The sequence below is a fragment of the Oenanthe melanoleuca genome, chromosome 23 (assembly GCF_029582105.1).
Source record: "Oenanthe melanoleuca isolate GR-GAL-2019-014 chromosome 23, OMel1.0, whole genome shotgun sequence".
Taxonomy (NCBI): Eukaryota; Metazoa; Chordata; class Aves; order Passeriformes; family Muscicapidae; genus Oenanthe; species Oenanthe melanoleuca.
The window spans coordinates 2,771,174-2,795,219 of NC_079356.1; the positions used below are offsets into that span (position 1 = coordinate 2,771,174).

At 51.4% G+C, this 24,046-nt stretch overlaps 1 protein-coding gene across 1 annotated transcript in view; it reads left to right on the top strand.

The window, feature by feature from the left end:
• Positions 1 to 1,408: 1,408 nt before the first annotated feature.
• Positions 1,409 to 24,046, top strand: part of GRIK3 (glutamate ionotropic receptor kainate type subunit 3) — a 107,663-nt gene continuing 85,025 nt past the window's right edge. The window contains exon 1 of the mRNA XM_056509341.1: positions 1,409 to 1,610. Within this exon, the coding sequence (XP_056365316.1) occupies positions 1,496 to 1,610 (115 nt within the window). The 5' untranslated portion in view covers positions 1,409 to 1,495. The remainder of the gene's footprint in view (positions 1,611 to 24,046) is intronic.

A 24,046-nucleotide genomic window follows, 5' to 3' on the forward strand; every position in this document is an offset into this window, starting at 1 on the left:
GAGAGCCCAGGCCACGCTCAGCAGCCCCAGCGAGGCACCAGTGACACCGCAGCATCTCTGGGAGGGGCTGGTCCTGCCCCGGGCGTGTAGATCTCTTCCAGCTTTCCCTTCTCATCCTGTGTTGATGACGGCTGTCACACATTCCCCGGCCAATCCCTCACCGCTGCTCCTGCACAGCCAGAGCACAGACACCCCTGCAATGGGCACGCAGGGAATCCCTCGCGTGTCCGTCTCTCTGCAGCTGTCCCCGCGCTCGCTGCCTGCCGGCAGAGGCGACACCCAGCAACTTCTCTTCGAGTTGTAGATCAATAATGACTCGCAGTGTTCCTCCGGCAGCCACACACCCGGTGGCTGCTCCGGGACGGGTCTCTGGAGCGGAGTGGCAGGACGGCGATCAGAATTTCTCCCAGCACGCCGAGCTCGCTGCTGGGGAAAGCGACGGGCAAGGAAAATTGAAAAGACGAGCCGATACAGAGTAATAGTATATTTGTAAGAAAATTAAAGATTTGCTCTTCAGCTGTTCCAGGCTGGAGTTAGCAGACAGCTGGCAAATGGGAACGATTGGAAATGATGGAATAGTTCAAATTATTTAAATGAAAAAAAAAAGAAATTCGCCCTAGCCTGGCCCAGCACGTTGACAAAGCAGCTCCCGGTCCGCGGCACGGGCAGCCCTTTGTCTCTGTCACCGAGGTCATTAAACTCCCGGCTGCGGAGCGCGGGTCGGGCGCCCGCAGCGGTACCGGAGCTGCAGCAGCCCCAGCCCCAAACCCCCTGCCCCAAACCCCCTGCCCCGCCCCTCCCGGCGCCTGCCGGGGGGACACCGGGGCGCCGGGGTCATACGGGACCCCCGAGAGCTCTGGGGACAGCGGGCACCCCGCCATCTGCGGGACGGGGGCAGAGGGAGCGGGCACATCCAGCGCTGCCGGAACCCCCGGGACCCCCGGGACCCCCGTGGCATCGCCCCCGTCCCGCGGTGCCCACCGAGGGTCCCGCCCCGCGCCCGCCGGCGCTGCCCTCGCCCCGGGGGAGCGGGCGGGTGCCGGTGCGCGCCGGGCTGTGTCGGGGTGTCAGCGGCGTGTCAGTGTGCCGGGCTGCGTGTCGGGGTGTGTGCCGGGGGTGTGTGTCAGGGGGTGTGAGTGTGTCGGTGTGTGCACGCTCCACTCCGGGGCTTTGCGCGAGCCGCGCATCAGCGGTAGGAGGGGACAGAGCCGTTCCTGGGGCGCACCGGCAGCCCCGGCTCCGCAGGTGCCGCCCGACCGGCACCGGCACCGCACGGCCCGGCCCGGCTCGGTTCGGCTCGGCTCGGCTCGGCGCGGAAGGGAGCGGCCGGAGCTGCGGCTGCCGCGGGACGGGCCGGCGCGGCCGCTCTAAGATGTGCCATGAGCCGCCCGGCCCCGGCGCCGAGCGGCCGCTCCGCCTGAGCCCCGGGCAGCAGCCGCCCCAGTCCCCGCCGCCCCTGGGGCCGTAGGGCCGCGCCGGCCCGAGCACCCCAACGATGCCCCATCTCTGGCCGGCGCTCCGCCGCTTCCTCTGGGAATACTGGGCAGCGCTCCTGCTCGGCGGCTTCTGGGGACAGAGCTCGCACGGGATGCCGCATGTCATCCGGATCGGTAAGGGACAGCGGCGGCGGGAGAACTTCGGGGCGGAGAGCGCGCTGCCCGCGCCGCGGGGGGATGCGGTACCCGGGCTGCGGGATGCGCTGTCCGATGCCGGGATGGAGCCCCTGGCCGGGGCTGGGGACGCGCTGCCTGGTGCCGGGGAGGAAGGCTGTGTCCCAGAAGGAGCGGGCAGCGCTCTCGGAGCGAGCAGCAGCCCCGGGCGAGGTGCGGTCGGGGTGCTGGGCACCTTGCGAGGAGGAGAGGAGAATGCTGTCCTCTGGAGAGTGGGGTGCTGGTTCCCCGGAGAAGGGGAACGCTTTGCTCTCCGAGAGGGCGAATGCTTTGCCTCTGGAGAGGGAGGATGCTGAACCCCCAAAGACGGGGGATGCCGAGCACCCAGAGAGGGGGGACGTTGATTCCCTGGAGAAGGAGGATTTTTGCTGACAGAGATGGGGATGCCGAGCTCCCGGAGAGAGGGGATGCTGAGCTTGTGACGAGGAGGGCTGCGGTACCCGGGGCGAGGAAGGCTGTTGAGCCTGCGGCAATAGGGTGCTGTGCAGAGGTGCTTTGACCCAGGGCTGGATGTGCCCAGCACGAGGGACAGACAGCCCGGAGGGGGCCCGCGGCACCGAGTCCCGCTGCCTGGAGGATGCCATGGGCTGGTTCCGCTGCAGCTGCTGCTGAGGACCAGGCGTGTTTCATTAAATTGCTGAGGTTCTGGGGAAAATTAATTTTTAATAATGTTACATAAAGTAATTGCACAGATAACATCCTGGGAATGAGTCTGCGATCTTTCTTTTTCTAATTAAACGAGATAGTTGTTTTAATCATGTCATGTAAAGAACGGCGCTGGTTTCTGTTACATCCCATGCACTTTGCCATTGGTACATATTCCTAGGGATTTACTGTCTGCCCACTAAAAATTACAAGGACGGGTTTACCTGCTTTCTGAGGGTTCAAATTTTAACTCAGATAAACCAGTGAAAACTGAATAGATTTTTGAATCATTTTTACTGGGGGAAAAAAAAAAAAAGGTGGGGGGGTCTTACTTATGCCAATGCACAGCAGCAATATGAAAGCCAGAAAGAGAAAAATGCTGGTCCTGAGGGACAGGTGCTTTTTGAAGAGAAACACTGTCACCTCCAGCACAGCTCAGAGTGGCTGCATGGCCCAGATCGTCTCATGGACAAGGACTTGATTCCTGCAGAGTGAGCATCTGGTCTCGCCCAGACTTCTGTGAATGGGGACGCTCCAGGCAGATGTTATCCCGTGCACATTGTAGTGCCAGAAATATTGGTGGAAAAGGTTAATGGATCTGCCTTCGGGGCCCGGGGCCCTGGCGGCTGCTGAACTTTCACCAGAGCCAAGCTGCTTAGTATGCTCAGCCTCCTCCTGGAACAGCTGGAAATGTTTTGTGCCACACAAACGCACTCGCAGGAACGCTCCGCTGCTGCTGACAGGGCGCGCTGGGCTCCGCCAGTCCCACTGCGGGAGCGGGGAGGAGGCGTGCTGCTCCCAGGGACCCCCCGTCTGTCACCAGCCTGTCCCCACCGAAAGCACCGCAGTGCTGTGGCCGCGTTTCCCTCCCCGGCAGGTCCCAGGGCTCAGATCCGCTTTGGGACCGGGACCGTGTGCGGGGGAGCTGTCGCAGCTGGGCTGTCACCTCCTCCTGCCTTCGGCTTGGCAGCAGCGGGCCCGATTCTTGGTGGCCAGAGCCACCAGAGCCACCAGAGCCACCAGAGCCACCAGGGCCGGCTGCTGCCAGGCTGTGGCTCCGAGCAGGCGGGCAGGGGCAGCTGCAGCTGGGGCAGATGCTGGCGGGGGAACGCTGGGGCTGGTGCTGAGACTCCAGGGAATACCCGCCTGTCTCATGGCTCAGGAGTGTCCCTGGGGGCTCTGTGGAAATGTTTAGTCTCGACTCTCAGTGCCTCAGTTGTCCTGAAAATGGATTTTCTAGGCTCAAAGCAATTGCACAAAAGGACGGAGGAGATTTCAATGCAGACGCTGCTGCCAGTCCTCCACGAAAGCACTTGGGTCTGCTGCAGCTCTGCTTCCCTTCAGCGGGCAGGAGGGTGGGGAGGGAGGGAGGGAGGGAGGAAAGGAGGGATGGAGGCAGGCAGGAATGGATGGAGGAAGGCAGGGAGGGATGGAGGCAGAGAGGGAGGGATGGAGGGACGCAGAGAGGGAGGGATGGATGAAGGCAGGGAGGCAGAGAGGGAGGGAGGGAGGGATGGAGGCAGAGAGGGAGGGATGGAGGCAGACAGGGAGGGATGGAAGCAGTGGAGCAGGAAGGGAGGAAGATTGCCCGCTGCAGGAGCACAGCTGTGCCACTGCCAGCACTGCCGTGCCTTCCACAGGAACGGTCTCGCTTTACCTGCTGAGAAATCCCACAACTGTCAGCCCCTCATCGAGCCAGCTCCTTGATCAGTAAAATAAGAAACTTAAAAGATTAGAAGAAGGCTTTAATCGGGGCTGCAGGGAGATCTGTATTTACCTTCTCTCTCAGCTAAAACTGGCATCATTTTGTGACCTCTTTTTCAGCCCACTGGAAAACTGCAGCTTCTTGCCCTGCATTAATTTGAGCAAAGCTGCCCTGGCTTTCAAGTAATTATTTTAATTATTAGGTTATGCCAAGAAGTGAAGAACACTTAAGTAACTATTGGTTTAGCACTGAAAATCAAACCAGAGAGAGAGAGAGCAGGTAACTTCTCAAAGCTCTCTTTTTTCCCTGTGAAGCTGACTATTGAAATAAAAACAGGGAAAGATATTTAAGAAAGGGAAGGAAAAGCCAAAAGCGCTCTTTCTCTCACCAGTAAAATATAAATATTTAATCTACACATCTAAACATAATCTATACATGCACCCGTACAAAGAAAATCTGGATGGGTTTTTAAAAGCAGGAGTTTGTGTCTGAATCGTATTCAACAGCTGCTCGGTTATTACGCAATCTGTTAAATATTTGAAAATGCCGTATCAGAAAACAGCACCCCGAGCTGCTCCAAGTGCCTAATTCAGCTCGGAGTGACTCTGGAATAGAGGAAGGGTGGCGGTGTGAGGAGCTGCCCGTGTTTACCCCCGGGGAGGGATCACTGCGGCTGAGCTCCGGAGATCACACCTGGTGTGAGCAGCTGAGCATTTGCAATATCGTGCCCCTCGCAGCTAAAAGGAGCGAGAGCGAGGTGGTTACGGCACCGCAGAGAGCCCGTTTGTCGAACCTTTCGCTTGGATTAAGAAGCGATGGTTTTTAGCAGCGCCCTTCAAGGCGACAGACAGAGCCCGATGCCATTTTGTAGAGCTGGTGGCACCATCCCTAACAAAGCAGGGCGGGATGCCTGGGATGGTGGCGCAGGTAGAGCAGGACTGGTGGCTCCAGCAGCCCCTTCCCAGCCTCCCGCCTTGCTGAAGTACCATCAGAAATGACCCCGAGTGATTATTTTGAGGGATGGTGATAATGAGACACACGTGAGGATCAGATGCCCGTGGCTGAGGTCAGTAAATTGCAAAGAGCAGACGCCCAGCCCTGGGCAGGGAGCAGAGCTGGGTTTGGGGGTTCCTGAGCGGGTCTGCACTCAGGTGCTGCTGAGAAGGTGACACCATAACCACACTGCCCTGCCAGTGTGCCGTCCTTGCCCTCGGCCACCCGCTCCTCCAGGAGTGCAGCTGAGGTGGCACCTGCCCCTCTGTGGGCAAGGGGACAGGCAGGGTCCCACCCTGCCCTTGGGTCACCCCAGCCCCAGCTGAGTGCCCCTCTGCAGGAGGAGGGCCAGCACAATGAACCCAATCCATTTTCCTTGCTGCGTTTTAAAGGGCATCACCTCCATGTCTGGGTCCTCATTTTTGTGCCAGGTTTTTCACTAAGATTCTATTCCTGCTGATATTTGTGGCAATAATCCCACTTCAAGCTTGTCTGACAGCCCTACTCCTGTATCTCTGAAGGGGCTGTGAGCAGGATCAGTCTCCAGCAAAGCTTTTAAACAAACAACCCTGCATGAGGAATTTATCGGATTTTATTTCTTGTAGTGTCTTTCTAAGCTCTGTTTGCATAGAGAAGGGGTCAGGCCATTGATTGTTTGTATGATTTGCAAGTAACACAGAAAATACAATCAAATTGAAGTCTGTGTGAGAAAAAATATCATTGATTATTTTATACAAATACATAGAAAACAAATTCTGTGGATAATTATCCTTCTCTGTGTGATTGGCTTTTCTGAGGCTTATTATGCCTGTCAGGAACTTTATTTTGCAACCACCTTCCCACACTCTGCAAATGAAGTTGCATTTTTTAAAATAAAGGCAGAAACAGGCTTTTCCAGGCTGAAAAGGCAGAACTCAAGGGCTGGGAGCTGCACAGCCATGGGGGACATGAATGCTGGAGTGGGAATCCTCAGAAAGGCAGCTTGAGGGTTTTTCTGCTCAGAGTGGCCAGGGCTCTTTGGGGAGGCTGGCAGGAGATGGCACCGGGGTGTTTTTAAATCACTGCTGTTGCCTCTGGGCATTTCTGTGACCGTGCAGCCACTGCTTAAGCATTTAATGGTTGATAAAGTTATTTCAGGTCATGAGACGCTTTGTGTGTCAGATAACACGTTCTGATAATTTCAGCAGGATAGGAGGGCGGCAGTGTAAATTGTTTGGTGGTAAATGACTTCTGAATACATTTGAATAACAATGTTAACTCTTTATCGAAGAATAGTCTAATTATTTGATCTTGGCATTCTCTTGAGAACTTCATACAGGAAATTAAGATCAAACCACATGGCAGAAAAGAATAGACTCTCATTTATCACAAGGCAGGAGAGACACCAAAGCAGACAGCTCAGGGCTGGGCAGCAGGGGGTGGGCACAGCTTGGGGTGAGCGAGCCTGGCTGGGCACTGAGAGAGGAGGGTGCTCACAACGTGACACCCGGACAGAGTGACACAGCCGGGACACACTGGGACACAGCCCAGGACACACTGGGACACACACCGGGGTACACTGGGACACACACCGGGACACTGGGACACACTGACACACACTGGGACACAGTGACACAGCCCAGGACACACTGACACACACTGGGACTCACTGACACACACTGGGACACAGTGACACAGCCCGGGACACACTGAGACTCACTGACACACACTGGGACACAGTGACACAGCCCGGGACACAGTGACACACACCGGGACACACTGAGACATCCCGGGACACACATACATTGGGACACACTGACACATGCTGGGACACAAGGACACTGGGACACAGCCCGGGACACACAGACACACTGGGACACACTGACACACGCTGGGACACACAGACACGGGGACACACCGACACCGGCACACACAGGGACACACCGACACCGGGACACACAGACACGGGGACACACCGACACCGGGACACACCGGCCCGCGCCTGTGGCACGGCAGCTGCCCCTCGCGCTGCAGTGCCACGTCTGCTTTTATCACCCGCAGGTGCAAACCCCCTCTATGAACTTCACCTCTCCATCTCCGATGTTTTTATTAATGACACCAAGCGGGGGCCGGTTTGTGAAAAGGCTCCTGCGCAGCGAGGAGCAGCACTAAAGCCATTCTGCCTCCAGCAGAGCCGGGTCCCTTTCTCTGCGGGAAAGGAGGGTTCAGAGCAGCAGCTCCGGAGGGAGCCCGGCTCCCCGGCTGGCTCCCGCATCGGCAGAGGGCAGTGCCCCGCCGCGGCTCCGCCGCTCCAGCCGCCCGTGACCCGCACAGCTGCGGGGCTGCAGCCTCGCACCGACCCGCGCTACCAAACCCGCCCGCAGCGCTGCTTAGAGCCGGCGCTGAGCCTCCTAATCCCGTGCTATGTGCCAGAAATGTCCACCGGTTTCGCCATCTCCTTCCTCGCCTCTTGGCTGCAGCTTTAGCGCGATGCTGCTCAGGCGGCTTTTCCCTTCGCACGCAGAGGACGGGCGTGGAAGTCTCTGGGAAAGGCAGATAGGGGAGTTGAAAGCGCCAGAACCATGGGAGAGGGGGGACAGAGGAAATGTTGAAAGGAACCGAGGGCTGAACGAGAGGATAAGAGCTGCTCTACAGCAGTGCTGCTGGAGGGAATAGATGTGGAACTCAAGAGATGTTCCTGAGAGAATCCAGCCTGGTTTGCCAGGCAGGGATTGTCTCAGCGTGGGCCGATGCAGAGGGGTTCAAATGGGATGGGGGCTCATGCATTGGTACATTGATTCGTGTTCCTAACAGTGGAAACAGGGGTGATGTGCTGCTGTTTCCCACTTGTAATAAAGGCTAAAATAGATGCAGGTCCTCAGCACAAGCTTACAGCAGGTGGAGGGCTCAATTCATTGTTTTGTCTTTGCTCCTGCACCAGCTTTTCTTTGTGGCTGCATTTGTTTGACCCCTTGTTAACCCCTTCTCTCACCCCCCTCGCTCTGCTGTCCCCAGGAACCCACAGCTCCACTGCTCAGGTTTGCACTGAGACCACGCCAGCATTACCTGGCTCCTTGTGCTTTCAATCTGCAGTGAGGCACTGAGCAGGAAGACACAAATATGGATGTGACTGCTCTGTTATTTCTGGCAGGGAAGATCATCAGGAAAGCGTGGTTCAGCTGCAAACGGCTGAGGAGAGCGTGGGGTACCCCTGCGTCAGAGGCAACCCCTCTGAGCTTCTGAGCTTTCTGAGCTTCCCCCACACTGCTCAGCTCTGCAGCACTGCCAGGAAGACAGGGAAGCAGACACCAGCCTTGGCCACCACACAGTGTCTGTATTATTTAATACTTTAGTCCAGTCCTCGTCAGACTTCAGCTTTATTGCTGTGCCCCAGCCAACAAGTGGGAACCCCCCGGTGTGGGGTCAGATTCAGGGAATAAAAATCAGAATTGGGAGCTAGTAAAGGAACAACTGGCACATTCTGTATCAGCTCGTTGTGCCTGGGACATCCAGCACAGCAGTGTGACCTGGAAAGCAGCAGGAAGGACTGGGCTTCCAAAGGCACGGGTGGCACGTTTGGAGAAGTTTTAAAGCAGACAGATAAACCAGCTAATACTAAAGGCACAAACCAAAGATTTAAAATTACATAAGTGTTCAGACAAATGATTGCACTTTGCTCATTGCTCTGGAAACTGGGATCCCTTCGAAGGGGTACCCAGCTTCCCTGGGACTGGAGCACTCAGTGCTACACAGGCTTGTGAGACAGATTCCAATTTCATCCTTGGCACCTGCAAGCAGCAGCTTCAGGAGCATCAGCGGTGCCCCTGCAGCAGCCGGGTGGAAATGGTGGTTCCTGCCTCCAGTAAGAACTGGGATGAGCCACTGGCTGCTCTGACAGAAGCCACTGGGCACTTATTAGCTGGTAATGAAATCTGATGGCTGCAGCACGTCCTTTGCTCACACCGGGGACTTGGAGGTGAGCAGATCTCTGAACTCACCAGCTCCCAGGTGAGTAGGAATGCACAGCATTCCCAAAATAACAGGGCTGTACTGCAGATTCCAAACTCGATTAGAGACGTGGAAGTGTACGGGGAGAGAACCAGCATTGCCGTGGGCGGCTCCCCCACTCTAATGAATAGACGGCTGTCAGCTCGCACTTTTCTCCCAGGATGAAACAGTAAATAAAATCTGGTATAACCCACAAATTTAGCTGAGTTACGGCTGTCTATTGGGACTGAAGTGTTAGACTTGCTGGTTAGTTTTGCAGTGAATTCAGAGCTCTCTGAGGGAAGTCACCGCAGTGATTTTAAATTCCACCCCCTGTGAGACACCGTGCCTGCCTGGGCACAGGGACTGAGGGGGATTTTTCCTGGCTGCAGCAGAAGTTTTGTGTTGGGAGCAGGGTGGATTTTGTTCTGAATGGAATGGAATCCACAGCACCCGCTCAGCAAAGGATACAAGGATGGATGTCAGAATCCCAGAATGGTTTGTGTTGGAAGGGGCATCAAAGCTCATTTCATTCCACCCCCCTGCCATGGGCATGGACACGTTCCACGATCCCAGACTGTCCAGCCTGGCCTTGGACACACCCAGGGTGGGGCTCATGTCGCTGCAGGGCTCTGTCAGGTCACCCTGCCCACTGCTGGCACACAGGAACAGCCCAGAGCCACGACAGCCTTGGGACACACACCAGTCCTTCAGCACTGCTGAACTCCACCGTGATTTTATTTTTACCAGATGTGCAGCAAAAGGTACATCATGATTAACCTTAAAAACTTAAGCTTTCTCTTTGCCTGTTCAAGATGGATTTATAATATTTTCTCTTCCTTTTTTAACACTGGATTCTTAGTGCAGGCAGCGATTTATTGAATAATCAATTTCCTTATCTACGTAACACATCCAGGTGATCCATCAACGCCAGATAATCAACCCAGTTCGGGATTTTAAGTGTATATATGTATACTTGTATATATATTTTCCTGCTGTACTGCTGTCAGGCCAAGTAATGTCTCCCTTTCTTTCCCAGTGACTTTTGTTTATGATGTGTAAAAGAAACCCCCGACGTTATATTACACCTTGTAAGTTTTACGGTACTTGAGAGGTTTATGTGCTATGAATGTAAAGGGCAATGCAATAACACAAAGGGCAGCGAGACATTTTTAAGCTCAGAAGGATATACACGGAGCTGAGGAGATAAATCTGGGCGGATAATCGTCCCACTGTGTCTCTCCTATTTATGAGAGGAAAAGACATTCACTGCAAATCATGCTTCAGGTCACTTGTGTCTCTGCTCTGTGCTGCATTATTGGCTGCTGTAACTGCCCTTAATCTGCTCTGGGGTCTCTGTCCTGGTTTGGAGCCGTGTCCAGGCACAGCAGAGGGGGCTCAGCCCAGGTGGGATGTGGTTCCCCATCTCTGGAGTGTCACACTGCAGCTCAGGGTGTGTGGAAGATGATGTGTCTGCCCTCCCTGAGTTGGGAACGAGCTGTAGGAGGAAGTAAGAGGAGTCACAGCTGCCAAGTCTGGAGCTTATGGGTGGTTTAGCCTGGGTTCAGCCTCCCACAGTCTGGTGTTTGCTGCTGGAGTTTGGAGAACAGGTCTGGGAACTTCAGCAAACACTGTTACTGCAAGGAGAGGAACTTCTCAGGGGCATTCAGATCTCTGAAACAACCAAGCCATGAATCTCTCTCAAATGTGAATATTTAGAATTCAGCATTTGCAATTAGCACTAGAGTTGGAGCCAAAATGCCATTACTTTCAGAGGTCAAGATAAGTTGCATACAAAGGTCACTGTTCCATGTGCTTCATTCAAAATCCAATTTGTTTTGAGGGCTTACAATGGCAGAAATGCTGATGATTTGCTATTGCCACATGTTAGGTACTTTCTGTGCACAGATTTTCCCTTTATTACTTCCAGTTTTTTGTCTGGCACAGAGAAAGGATTTTCCTGATTTGAACCATCTCATCAAAAGCTGTGAACTTAGCTTTCAGCTGAGACTGAAAACTTGGTGATGTGGCAGAGCTCCTTGGAGCTCCCAGGACAGGAAGCAGTGTCCTGCTTCCCATGGGGACAGCAGCTCTCAGAATGTCCCTGGGATGGGAGGAGGGCAGAAGAAGCTGCAGGAGAATCCTCTGCACCCCTCCCATCCAAACAGTTCTGCAGAGCCCAGAGCCCATCACCAGTAATGTTTGTTTCAGCAGTAATGCTGTTACCATTTTAAGCTGAACCAGGGACTTGTAAAAAGGAGATTCTTGGTTTAAATCTCTGGTCTATAAAATCTTAAGGACCTGCTCTTTCTTTATGGGGAAAGAGAACCACTTTCTTCCTCATTTTATGCACTTTTCTTCTTATGATTTTTATATTTCTGCAAAAGCAGTTTTTGTCATCTTTGCTTGGAAGAAATTCAAATTAGACCCCGGATGTTTTGCTTCAGGGTGGTGTCTCAGCTTGGTTCATAATATATGAATGGAAATAAGACCTGCAGTTTTCTTTTCTATTCATCTACATCACGGTGAAAGGGTTGTCCAGAATGGGTGTTGCAAGATCTTAGATGAGGCCAGTAATATTTTTTAAAATGTAGGGCTTGTCCCTGCACAGTTTACCAAATTCCCTTTAGGTTAAAGTTACACATGAAGTGTAACAAGAAATTCTCAGTTCTTTGAGCAGCTACCTTCTACCCTGTGGTGTATTCCAATATCCAGAACTGACTTTGGAACTGACTTTGCCCATCTATTTATAAAGGATCAGTAAGTAAAATTGTTAGAGCCATCTTTGCTTGATTTTCTTAGACATTAATGCAGTGGTTTCTGTTTGAGTGATTTTCTTTTCTGCAGTGTAACTTCCTCTATGAAATGTGGCAGTTTCAGTTGCTGGATCCATTTCCTCCAGCTGAAGGGAGAGCAGTGGCACACAGCACCCAGAACCAGCCTGAGCTGCAGATCCTCCCCTTTACATTTTGGATTTGCATTTATTTCACGATTTTCACTCCCTCTCCTTCTCTCTCTTACTCCAAGGATAATCCACACACACTTGGTGTGAAGAAACAATTCATCCTTTAGGATGAGCCACCACCAAACCCTGTGATCCTTCCTCAGGACTGACCCTGGCAGGTGTGACCTCACTCCCCCTGTGACTTTAATCTCAGATTCTGAACTCCTCCTCATCCCTAGCCCTCCAAAGTGGAGGGAAGAGATGAACACAGTTGAAATCCTGAACAAGCTGTACTTCCTGGTATTTTAAGAAAATGCTGAATTTTAAGAAAAGGCAGAGTTTCCTCAGCAGCTGGATGGGATTTTTTGCTTATCCCCAGTGCTTGGGAACAGAACCCTCAGAATGTTCCCAGTTCCCAGATCCTGTGAGGTGCCACCAGCCTGGGTGACAGCACTGGTGACACTGAGCACCCACACTGACCTCACCAGTACAGTTCAATTGAAGTTTCCCCCAAGCCTGGTGACCATCAATAGTTAGTGCTGGCCCAGGCACCTGGTCTCTGTATTTTGTTTTATTATGGCCATTCTGTGTGGTTACACAACTCTTTGTGTTTTGTGAGTGTTTGTGGGGAAACCCATTTCCATATGAATTATGGAAGTTGATACCAACAGAGCTGTAATTCGTAAATTGTTCTGACAGCAACATTTTGTAACAGAACACAGAGAAACCAGGGTAATAAAACTTGCCATTAAGGGAGTGGACTTGTGAGTCCTAGAAAGAAATCTTGTCCAAGGATTATTTATGATCATTGCACACCAGAATGTGTTTTTGCATTTTTATTGCTGGCAAATTACTTGTAAACCCACCAGGGAGCTAATGATTTTTCCTCTGAGGCCATGCAACTTCATTTTGGTTTATATATATCCATTTCTGTGACCAGTTAAGCTGTCACCTTTGATTTATATTAACAATAATTATTACAAAATGGCCAGGGTGTTAAAGGGTTAACTGTTAAAGGGTTAACTTTGACTCCAGCTGACAAAATCCACAGGACAGTGATTCCAAAGGAGAAAGGAGGTGCCTGGGCAGGTTTTCCTGGATCACTGTAATGGTGCTAACTACCTCTAATGGGGAGCACGGATTATTTATGTTCTTCTGCAGCTTCTCATTAATTTTTCAGAGCTCCTGCTTTGAGCAGTTCTGACTCCTTGGCTCCTTCATTAGCGTTACCTTTTCACCAGTGCAGAGCAGTGGAGGTGACACTTCAGGAAGGAGCATTTCAGTTCAGGCTGCTCCACAGGGGGAGGGCAGGAGCAGGAAGCTGTGGGCAGGAAGATTTTAGTGAGGATTTATTCTCCCCAGCAGGGCTGGCTGGTGCAGGGGCTCGCTGGCTCCCATCACCCAGGGCTGGCTGTGCTCAGCATCCCTTGTCACCCTGCAGGGCACTGCAGTGTCCCAGCCCCAGTGGCTTTTCTGAGGGGTCCCTGTGCTCAGAACCATCTCTGCTGCTGCTGCTGCCACCCTGCCAGCCAGGTTCAATTTGGCTGTGCCCCCTGTTGTGTCCTGTCCCCCTCTGTGCCACTGTACAGGACAGCAGCTTTTACCTGCTTGTTCCTCGGGGTGCTCCACTCATTCCCAGCAGGAACCCCCAGGCTGCTCAAGATCTGCCTTACAAAGGTTAAGGCAGCACTAAATTATTCCTTGCTGTGGCTTCCAGGGTGAAGACACCTCTGTTTTATTTTTATTTTTTTTTGTGATGTGCAACCTTGGACAGATTTTCCTGAGCTGCCTCCAGGGATGGCTCAGTGGTGCCCATGCAGTGTTGTCAGTCCAGCACACATAGCAAATAGATTAAGATGTTTGTTAGGTTTTGGGGGTCATGGGACATTTGTACTTTCATTTAAAAAGTCACTAATTGCATTTTTGATCGTAACAGAGGATTTTGTTGGAGCCACATTTCCTTCACGGATTTTTCAAAGCTCTATTTTTAGAGAAATATTTTTTGATCTGTTGTTGGCTCCTCTTCTGCTCTATTACAGACTCCCTGCATGGCTTTGAACAAACGACTTTGCTCTTCTGTGCCTTAATTCTGTACTTGCAAAATAGGGCTGAGCACACCACCAGCTCCTCTGGGCTGTGGAAATGGAAAGGTTTAAAGCAGATTCAGGAGCCGAGCTTGCCACACCCAGCAGGATCTTTGAGGCAGAACAAACAGATATGAGCAGGCACAACCCTATTACCAGTGAAATACTGAGATTATAGCCCGGGAGTCTCTGACTGGAGCAATTCTGGGGGAAAAGAGAGTATCCTAAATACACTTAACTGCTTATTTAATGTAGATTTTAAAAGTTATTTATCAAAATTTAGCAACTGTTTACTCAATCTGAGACTGGAAAGCCTTTAAAACATACTCTTAATAATCCCTTCGTATTTAACTAATGTACAATAGTGTGTGCTATTACATTGCAATTACATCCTATTTGAGACACTTAATTAAAAGGGAGGCTGTAATAAGCTCCCAATTGTTTGGCTCCTCAGCCAGACCCACATGATGGAGGATTCTGCCTGTCAGAAGGTGCCAAGAATATTCTGGAATGAAACAGAGGCAGCTTGGAGCTGGGTCTGTGTGGGGCAGTGTCCTGGTTTGAAAGACAGGTGTCTGCCAATAAAGGCAGGAGCTTCTCTTTGAAATGGAGAATGTAAATTATTATTATAATTTTGAAATCAAGGGGCTCTCAGGCAAAGATATGGGAATTAGGAATAACAGTTCTTTACTAGGAAAATTAAAATAGAAATGCAGTATTACACAGAACAATCCCAACCCTGCCAGAGTCAGAATCCAAGCTGACACCCGTCAGTCAGTCAGGGTGTTGGCACAGTCCCATTCAATGGTGGCTGCATCCTCCTGCAGGGGCAGATGTGGTTCAGCTGGAGCAGTGCTCCTGGAGAAGGTGCAGTTTCCTCTGAAGCTCCAGGGATGATGTGGAAAGGTCTGGTTTTCCTCTGGGATCCAGTGGGAAGAAGGTTCCTTGGTGTCCAAAATCTCAGTTTTTATCTGGGTAGGAAATGTTTGGCTCCTCCCCTGGCTGGAGCATCTCCCAGTGGGATGATGGAATTTTATCAGTCATGCCCTGGGACTCAGTGGCCATGAACAGGAGATATCTCCTGGAGGGAGGATGGGCTGTGGAAGATAAAGATGATTGCCCAGCTGGTTTAAAGATGGCCCATGAGCAGAGGATATCTCCATGGAGATCAGGGTCACTGCCCCAGCTGGGTTAACAGATGGGGACAGAATTCACATTTCTGGCCACATCAACCCAACACAGGCTGGGTCTGTGTGGGTCTGGGTCTGTGTGGGGCTGGATCAGCAGGGTCATGACCCCACAGCTCTCTCAGGCCTTGGGCATTGCTCCCAGTCCATCTGGGATGGCCTCAGTCCTGGGATGCTCAGGGACAGAGGTTGGACCATGGATCCTTTGTCCTTCTGGATTCCAGAGCTCCCCAGGACTGGAATGCCACAGGTCAAGGGTCACAGCAGCTCTGGCTTCATCACTGCCATGGGAATCAGCACCAGGCACTTCTCTGCAGGAGCCACCCCCAGCTTTGGCCAGAAGTTCTGATGTGGAAGAGCAGCCTTGGAGGGGCACCAAAGCCAAAATGCTGTCTGATGTTCATGGGAACCTTGGGAACCTGCTCTGCCTCCTCCCTGCTGGGTGCCTGAGCAGCACATGGTCTGCCCTGCTCTGCCCTGGCCTGTCCCACAGCTGGAAATCCTAAATCTGGCACACAGTGCCATGCATGGTTATCCTGCCAGGCTGCCACAGGCAGCATGTGGAAGAGCTCTCAGACATCTGTCTGCAGCCAGCTGCTTGCCATCCCTACAAGTGACTGCTCTGCTTCTCTTAAATAAAAAATAATAACCCAAGCCCCCTTTAATTCAAGCCTGCTTGAAATCAGAAGTGACACCAGCTTTGTGCTTGCTCCATGGTGGGATATGAAGTTAATTTGTATAAGTGTTTCTTTTGCTTTTAATTTATCAGCCTGAGATTCAAAACTGAGAAGCACAGGGACCCCACGAAGCATGCCTGAATCTTTCAGGAGTGGAGCTTGTTTATTCAAGTGCTTAACTATAACTCCTAATTGTGTGGCTGATCTTGTAGTAAGTGCAAGGAAGGCAGGATAAGAGATCCTTCTGCTCCTGGGTCACTGTCCAGGCCCTCACTGTGGTGCCTGTGCAGCCCCCAGAGTGAACCAAACCCTTCTCCTACAGAGAACTGCTAAAACAAGTACAGAGGGATCTGTGTGTGGCAGCTCTTGGGGTTTTGCAGGGGATTTCGAGGCCAGCCTGGGTTTATGAGCTGCCCATGATCCCAGTGCACAGTGTCTCATAAAAACCCCATTTTCCCCTCTCAGCTCTGCAGTCTAAATCTAATAAGAGATCCACAGAGGTGTTGGCAGGGAATAGTCCCAGTCCTGGGAGTGGTGACTGGTGCAGACACTGGAAATCCAGGATAGCATCCCTTCCCTCCCAGGAATGGGCTGGAGCTGGCTGCTCCCCAGGGGTTTTGGTTAGGAAAGGAAGGATGCTTCAAAGTGAAAGGGAGACAGAAACCTCCAGGTGTTTTTTGCTGTTCCAAGTGCTTTAAAATGATGTTTAGTTTTCATGTATGGGTAATTACATACACTTGGGTGGCATTTAATGCCAGCCACTGATGGATGCTCTATAATCCTATAGAGAGAGAACACGTTTGTTTTCTGAGGCTAACTGCACACAATCTGTTATTGTGTGATGTTGAACACTTTGAGGGTTGGTGCCTTTCAGTGTTGAGCATAAAAGCCAGGCCTCCCTGACAATAACTCCCATTAATCAGGCTCCCCCCACCCTCAAGCCTCGGAGACCACGACGTCTTCTTTGTCTGCCAAAGCCTGCCAGGATTCCAGAGTGAAAAACCTCCCACCGATCTCCTGCTCTTTCATTGCTGCTTTATTTGGTTTAAACAGGAAAATAGCCTCCCAGCACAGTTCCCACTGCTTTAGCTGCATCTCCACACATTTCTTTTAAACTAACCAGCAGCTTATGGTGGGAAGGAGAAGCAGCTGCGACTTGCTGGGAGAGGGGGAACTTCACTTCCAGAGGATTCAGCTCCTTTTGTTTTCAACAAGAGCTGTTGAGTGCTCAGAGCTTAAAAAAATATGGCCACTCATTCAGGCTCCTGAAACGTGGATTCAGGGGAGAGGGGCTCTGCAGGCTCTCCAGAGAGCTGGAAGCAGCAATGAAGATCCCTCGGAGCCCCACCGGCTGCTGTGCTTGGCCACACTTCCACAAACTCCCATGGAAACTGAAATTTTGGTGCTTCAGCTCAAGTTTTCATCACTGTTGGAGTCCTCAGCTGTGCTGTTTGATATATTCCAAAATCCCCAGCTCCTCTGAGTGGATGGGAATGACAGAAGGAGAGGACAAAGTCTTAAGCTGCACCAAGGGAAGTTTAGGTTAGATGTTGGAAAAAAATTATTCACTGAAAGAGTGATTGGGCAATTGCCTGCCCAGGGAGGGGTGGAGTCACCATCTCTGTATCTGTCTAAAAAGAGACTGGACTCAGTGCCATGGTTTAGTTGATGAGGAGGTGTTAGGTCACAGGCTGGACTAGGTGATCCTAAAGGTCTTTTCCAACCTGGTTCAATCTGTCATTCTGTCATTCGTCATTCTGTCATTCTGTGATGCAGGACCACTCCAAAGTGAGCCTGCTTTACTGAGGTGCTGAACTGTGCCAGGGTTTTCAGACCTTTCCTGAGTGGAATCACTGCAGGGCCAGGCTGAGCTGGGGCAGCAGCTTCAGTGCACTGAAGGGAACAGGAATTTTGGGCAAGAGGGAGCATGGGCTGAGGAAAGGAGTGTCAGTCACCTGTCTGGGGAAGGGGGTCTGAGGAGAGAAGAGTGTTCCAGGGTGGCTCATCCTCTTCCCTTGGGCAGCTCCAGTGGGGTGTGCAGTGTCCCAGCCTGGCCAGAGCAGCACAGCCAAGCCCCTGGGGCCAGCCAGCTGGCCAGGTTCCCTCAGGCCAGGAGAGGCCACGGGTTTGTGCTGCTCCACAAGCATTTAAAGCACTTTGGAAAAAGCCAGAACAGGCAAGAAAAGCCAGCCAAACTTGGACTGCAGCTGGACACTTTGGTCTGGAGCAGTGTGAAACCTTGACCCCATCCAAGCTGTATTTTTCTCCTGAAGTCAGTCCCTGCCTGTCCTTGATGGGCAGTTTCTCAGTGGAGAAAAGACTCTTCTGAGCTGCCAGCCAAAATAAACCTAATTGTTGCATTGTGTCTGAGCAACTCTGAAAGTTGCCAGTAACAGCTATCTCAGACCATCACAATCAACATAATTTTAGTCTTAATTGCTAAGTATTGCTGTAGAAAGACTGGTTGTCTTTCTGCTCCAAGTCCTTGCAGTTGCTCTCCCAGGTTTCAAGATGCAGAGAAAGTTTTTGGGTTTTTTTTTTTTTTTTTTTTTTTTTTTTTCCACACTATGTTTCAAATGCTTCATTGTCAAACTGGTTAAAAGCCCTTATTTATAAAACGTGTGCGTCTCTTTCAGCTTAACTGAAAAGGCATTAAAATAACTGCAGCTGTGGAAAGAATAATTACAGCGAGATTTTGTCAAGGACTCTCTTGTCTGATGTTGCCATCTGTGACATGGTGAATGCAAAGATCATTTGAAACATAGGCAGTTAATGTAGAGAATAATCTCAGAGCTTTCGATATTTATGGTAAATTATTTAACTTTATTGTTTGGTTTTATGGCCTCATTATTCCGTGTGGTAAGGATCTCTGCTTTTTGTGTTGTTCTGCACTTCGATTTCCACTTTGTGAAGAAAAGAACCCTGCAGTAAAAGTAACACTTCACACGTTTCAGAAATGTTTCAAGGAGACATCATACTAATCAGATTATTTTCATGCACCTGAATATCATCCTTGATGCCTTTAAAAAAAAAAAAATCTGCAGAGAAAGATCTTCTTATTGACCAGGTGTTAATAGTCAGTCCTTCAGGCATGGGCAGTGACAGGAGCTGGTAAACATTAGAGTGTTGCATTAATTTTCTCTTGTCTCTTAGAATATTGTTTCTGAGACTCCCCCTGAGAGGACATTGCTGCATTATTTCCTTCAACAACCCCTGACTGGCCAAATTAGGAACAGACTGTGGCACTGGAAATGAGTAATTGGCTGCCAGAGACACAGAAAAGGGGACTTGGCTTCCCCAGGACCGGCTGCTCTGCTCAGGGCTCACGTTGAGCCAAGCTCATGTGCTCGTTAATCAAAGCAGGGCATGGCCAGGCTGGGGGTGGCTCCAGGGTGGGACCTGCCAGGATCCCTGTGTTCCTCCAGCCCCAGCTGGGTGTGTCCTGTGCCACCTGCATATCCTGTCCTGAGCAGGGTGGGGAAAACACCCCTGGGATTGTTCCCTGTGGATGTCGAGGGAAAACACCCCTGGGAGTGTTCCCTGTGTATGCCCAGGGGAAACACCCCTGGGATTGTTCCCTTGTATATCCAGGGAAAACACCCCTGGGATTGTTCCCTTGTGTGTGTCCAGGGAAAACACCCCTGGGATTGTCCCCTGTGTATATCCAGGGAAAACACCTCTGGGAATGTCCCCTGTGTATATCCAGGGAAAACACCCCTGGGAGTGTTCCCCTGTGTATATCCAGGGGAAACACCTCTGGGATTGTTCCCTGTGGATGTCCAGGGAAAACACCCCTGGGATTGTTCCCCTGTGTATGCCCAGGGAAAACACCCCTGGGATTGTCCCCTGTGGATATCCAGGGAAAACACCCCTGGGATTGTCCCCTGTGGATGTCCAGGGAAAACACCCCTGGGATTGTCCCCTGTGTATATCCAGGGAAAACACCCCTGGGATTGTTCCCTGTGTATGCCCAGGGAAAACACCCCTGGGATTGTTCCCCTTGTATATCCAGGGGAAACACCCCTGGGATTGTCCCCTGTGGATGTCCAGGGAAAACACCCCCGGGAGTGTTCCCTTGTGTGTGTCCAGGGAAAACACCCCCGGGAGTGTTCCCTGTGTATGTCCAAGGAAAACACCCCTGGGAGTGTTCCCTGTGGATGTCCAGGGAAAACACCCCTGGGAGTGTTCCCTTGTGTGTGTCCAGGGAAAACACCCCTGGGAGTGTTCCCTGTGTATATCCAGGGGAAACACCCCTGGGATTGTTCCCTGTGGATGTCCAGGGAAAACACCCCTGGGATTGTTCCCCTTGTATATCCAGGGGAAACACCCCTGGGAGTGTTCCCTTGTGTGTGCCCAGGGAAAACACCCCTGGGATTGTTCCCTGTGTATATCCAGGGAAAGCACCCCTGGGATTGTTCCCTGTGGATGTCCAGGGAAAACACCCCTGGGATTGTTCCCTGTGGATATCCAGGGAAAACACCCCTGGGATTGTTCCCCTTGTATATCCAGGGAAAACACCCCTGGGATTGTCCCCTGTGGATGTCCAGGGTGCAACTCCTCCACTCTGCTGTGAGCAAGGTGTGAGCAGCTCTTTCCAGGAAGGGTAACTGTGATGGGGTGAGGGTTGATGCCTTTCTGGGACTGCCTAAAAACAGAGGACAGACAAAATTAAGAGAAAAGAAAAACCCAGTTTATTTATATTTATTGAAGGGCCTTCAGGTACATTTCAGGCAGATGAATCTCCCCAGGGGCTGCACCCAAAAAATGGATGACGGGTCACGGGTTTTCACATTTTTATAAGTTTGGTCCATTTATATATTGGGGGTTAATCTTCTAATTACAGCTTCAGGTAATGAAGGCATTTAACCCCAGGTTTGCTCCCCTCAACTCTCTTTTGTTTCCATCTCTCAGGCCTGAGGCAGTGAGGTGTCCTTGATTCCCAGCCTGGAGAGGAATTGTTGTGTCTGCCCAAAATGGGAGAGCAGCAGCTCACACTGGATATGGAGTTCAGAGTTATGCACTAAAGAATTACAGGATTGTAACTACATGAAAAATATAAAAGCTGAAATCCTAAGGCATCAGTGTCACCCTGGGTGCAGCATGCACTGTGCCTGTTTCTCACTGTGGCTGCTAACTGCAAACCTCCCCACAGCTTTACAGTGCAGTCCTGGGCATGGTGCTTCCCACAGAGGATGAGGTTTGCTCCTCCTGGGGAGTTACTGTGGCTCCATCTGAAAAGCATCCATCAGCACTTTTGGAGGTGCTGCACAGCACATCCTGCCCATGAAGTGCCTCCTCCAGCCTTCCCTGCTCCTGCAGCACTCCCATGAGCTCAAGCAGAGCTGAGACAGCCCAGCAGAAGGATTCTGTCAATGAGACTTTTCAGTGGGATTGGGAGGGTCCTTCTGACAGCTGAGGGCTGCAGCTGCATGGTGTGGTGGCAGTCCTGGGCTCTGGAGAACGTGGAGCAGAACTTGGGAGGGATTAGGAGCCACCTGTGTGCCCCTGCAGAAGAGTCATCCCACCAGCCTGCCCTCTGCAGCTGCTCAACATCTGGATCTCTGTCTGGCTCTGCTCTTGCTGAGGAGGCAGTGGCAGCACAGCCTGAGCACCCGGAGCAGCTCCACCTTCCCCTGGGTCACAGGAAGGGGCACAGCTGCTGCAGCAGGAGCTCTGCCCTGCAGACACACCTTTGTGGGCAGTTCTGGAAACCCCTGAGGGAGCTGAAATGCTGCAGGAGGTGGGAGGGGAAGGTCAGGAGGCTGCAGTGCACAGATGTGCAGCAGCAAGCGTGCAGAAACCTGGGCTCAGTGCAGCCAGCAGGGCAGAGGTGGCAAATCCAGTTGCTGTGGGCTTACTACAAGGGGAATTAAATTGGGAACAGATGTGTGGGTCAGGGACTGGTAGAGAAGAAACCAGGTGACATTTATTTTCCAATCTGTAATACAGCCCTGGGGCAATTCCCTGTTTGCCCTCAGCCATCCAGGAGTACAAGAATCCCTCAGGAGGTTCTCCTGAGCTTCACTTCCCACCTCAGGCTGTACAGGAGGCTTTGCCACTTTTAGCTCAATCTTTCACATTTCTGTACCTAAAATTAGACACTGTGCTCCATCCATGCACTCCTGGAGTTCCCAGCTCTAGGGAGGTCAGTGTGCAAATGTCTGCAAGCACATGGAGAAATATTTAAAGAACAACATTTGCAAGCCCCTGGATGCCAGACACTGCCAGGTGTTCCTTTATTTAGAGGAAAAGTAAGTTTGTGTACGCAGGTGGTTTATGCTATTTAGTAAATTTTGGTAATTTGTCTATCCCTGGTAACTTACTTTGCAAAACAATGCAGCTCATTTTGGAAACAAATGAAGCAAATGGAGTCAGAACTGTGCAGCTGATGAAACATAGGCAGTGATCAGGATAAAACAGTTCCCCAATGGGGAGATCTCTGTGTGTGTAGCCAGTACTTATCTCACTCACAGAGGTCCCTGTACCTGAGGGACAGACAGGAGTTCCTGTTCTGCCATTCCTGGCTGCACAAGGTGTGCTGACAACACTGCTGGAGGGAATTAAACATTCCAGGTACTTCTGTTCTCTCTGGGTGTGATGCTGTAGCTTGACACAATGAGAACTGGGAGGATGGTGGGGTCAGACAGCTCTGGAACAGCCCTGAAACACAACTGGCTAAAGTGAGCTGTGCCCCACACCCATGTGCAGTGGGACAGTGGGACAGGGAGGGCAGGAGGACATTTGTGCCACTCGTGGGCTCGTGCTCTGCCCAGGGACATTTCCAGCAAGAGCACAGGGGGTGAGCAGGGCATGGACACAGGACTGGCAGAGACCTGTGCCAGCTCTGCCTCCCTGCCCCAGCTGTGGACAGAATTCCCAGTGCTACACCACAGTGAGGGAATCCATGCCAGAAACTGGGGCTGCTGGCCCAGTTACCACCAAAAACAGGCAGGAAAAGCCCTGCACTCGCTTGTAAGCAAAGAGTCCTCACGCTCTTTGGTTTCTTTTCCTCTGGCTCTCATACTTGTTAACTCAAATTAACATTCACAAGGCAGAAGCCATTGGAACATGCCTTCCAGACTCACAGACATTCCTGTTATGGTCAGGATTAATCACAAGGGATAATTAGAGTATTAAATGAAATAATTATAACATTTTGACTCTAATAACCAAATTCATGGATATTAGCTTCTGAGAAAAGACAAATAGAAGAACCAAAGAAGTTCTGATGGATGCCTCCAGCTGCATTTTTTAACTTTGCATTTTTGATTTAAAACTCACAAACATCTCCTACACTGAGACAACTCTCCATAAATTGAAAGGGTGAGGTAGGGTTGCAATAATGGGGCTGGTGGCTCCTGCAGAATGTCCTGCAGTTGCAGAAAGCTGAGCATCCCAGGATGAGGGAGTGCTGAGCACCCTGATTGCCCCTGCACCAAAAATCCCCATGGCTGGGCATGGAGGGGAGCCAGAGCTGCTGGATTTGCTCGTGTGGCAGTGCCAGTGCTGCTGCTCTGCTCTGTGCATCCACCACCTCCCACAGCTGGGAAATGCCTGGCAGGTCTGAGCTCAGCCAGCTCAGCTCCATGGACACCAGGCTCTGGCAGCATCTCCTGGCCCCAGGTGTTACCTCCTCTGAGAAAATGGAGATTTCCCTCTGCCTCAAGGATGTGATTATTGTATCTGACAGAGCCCTGAGTGCAGCCAGGCTTAGCTTGTCCTACAGCACAGCTGCTGTTCTCCAGGGATCCAAACCCTGGTGGTCAGGGCTCCTTGGAGCCCAGGAGGTTTCTGTGGCACTGATGTATGCTCAGCCTCTCTCCTAAATTCTGTGTCATGCTACAGAGGAATAAATGAATTCATTAAAGGATTATGCAATTGCAAATGTTCAAAAATACCAAGTACATGCATTTCTGGGAGCCTACACAGCACAGCCCTGTGAGGGGCTGGATGGGGATTGGCACATGTTCTCAGGGAAGGGAACAGAAAGCACAGAAAGTGCTGCTGGGAATGCAAACTCAGGTGCTCAGTGCTCTGCACAGGCAGGGCACTAAAAGTGCAATGAAATCTAAAATACACAGACTAAGCAATTTCATCTTTCCAACAAGCAATATTAATTCTAGATAATAAATTGGGATTTTTATCGTATGATCCCTGGATGATTTAGAGTACAGC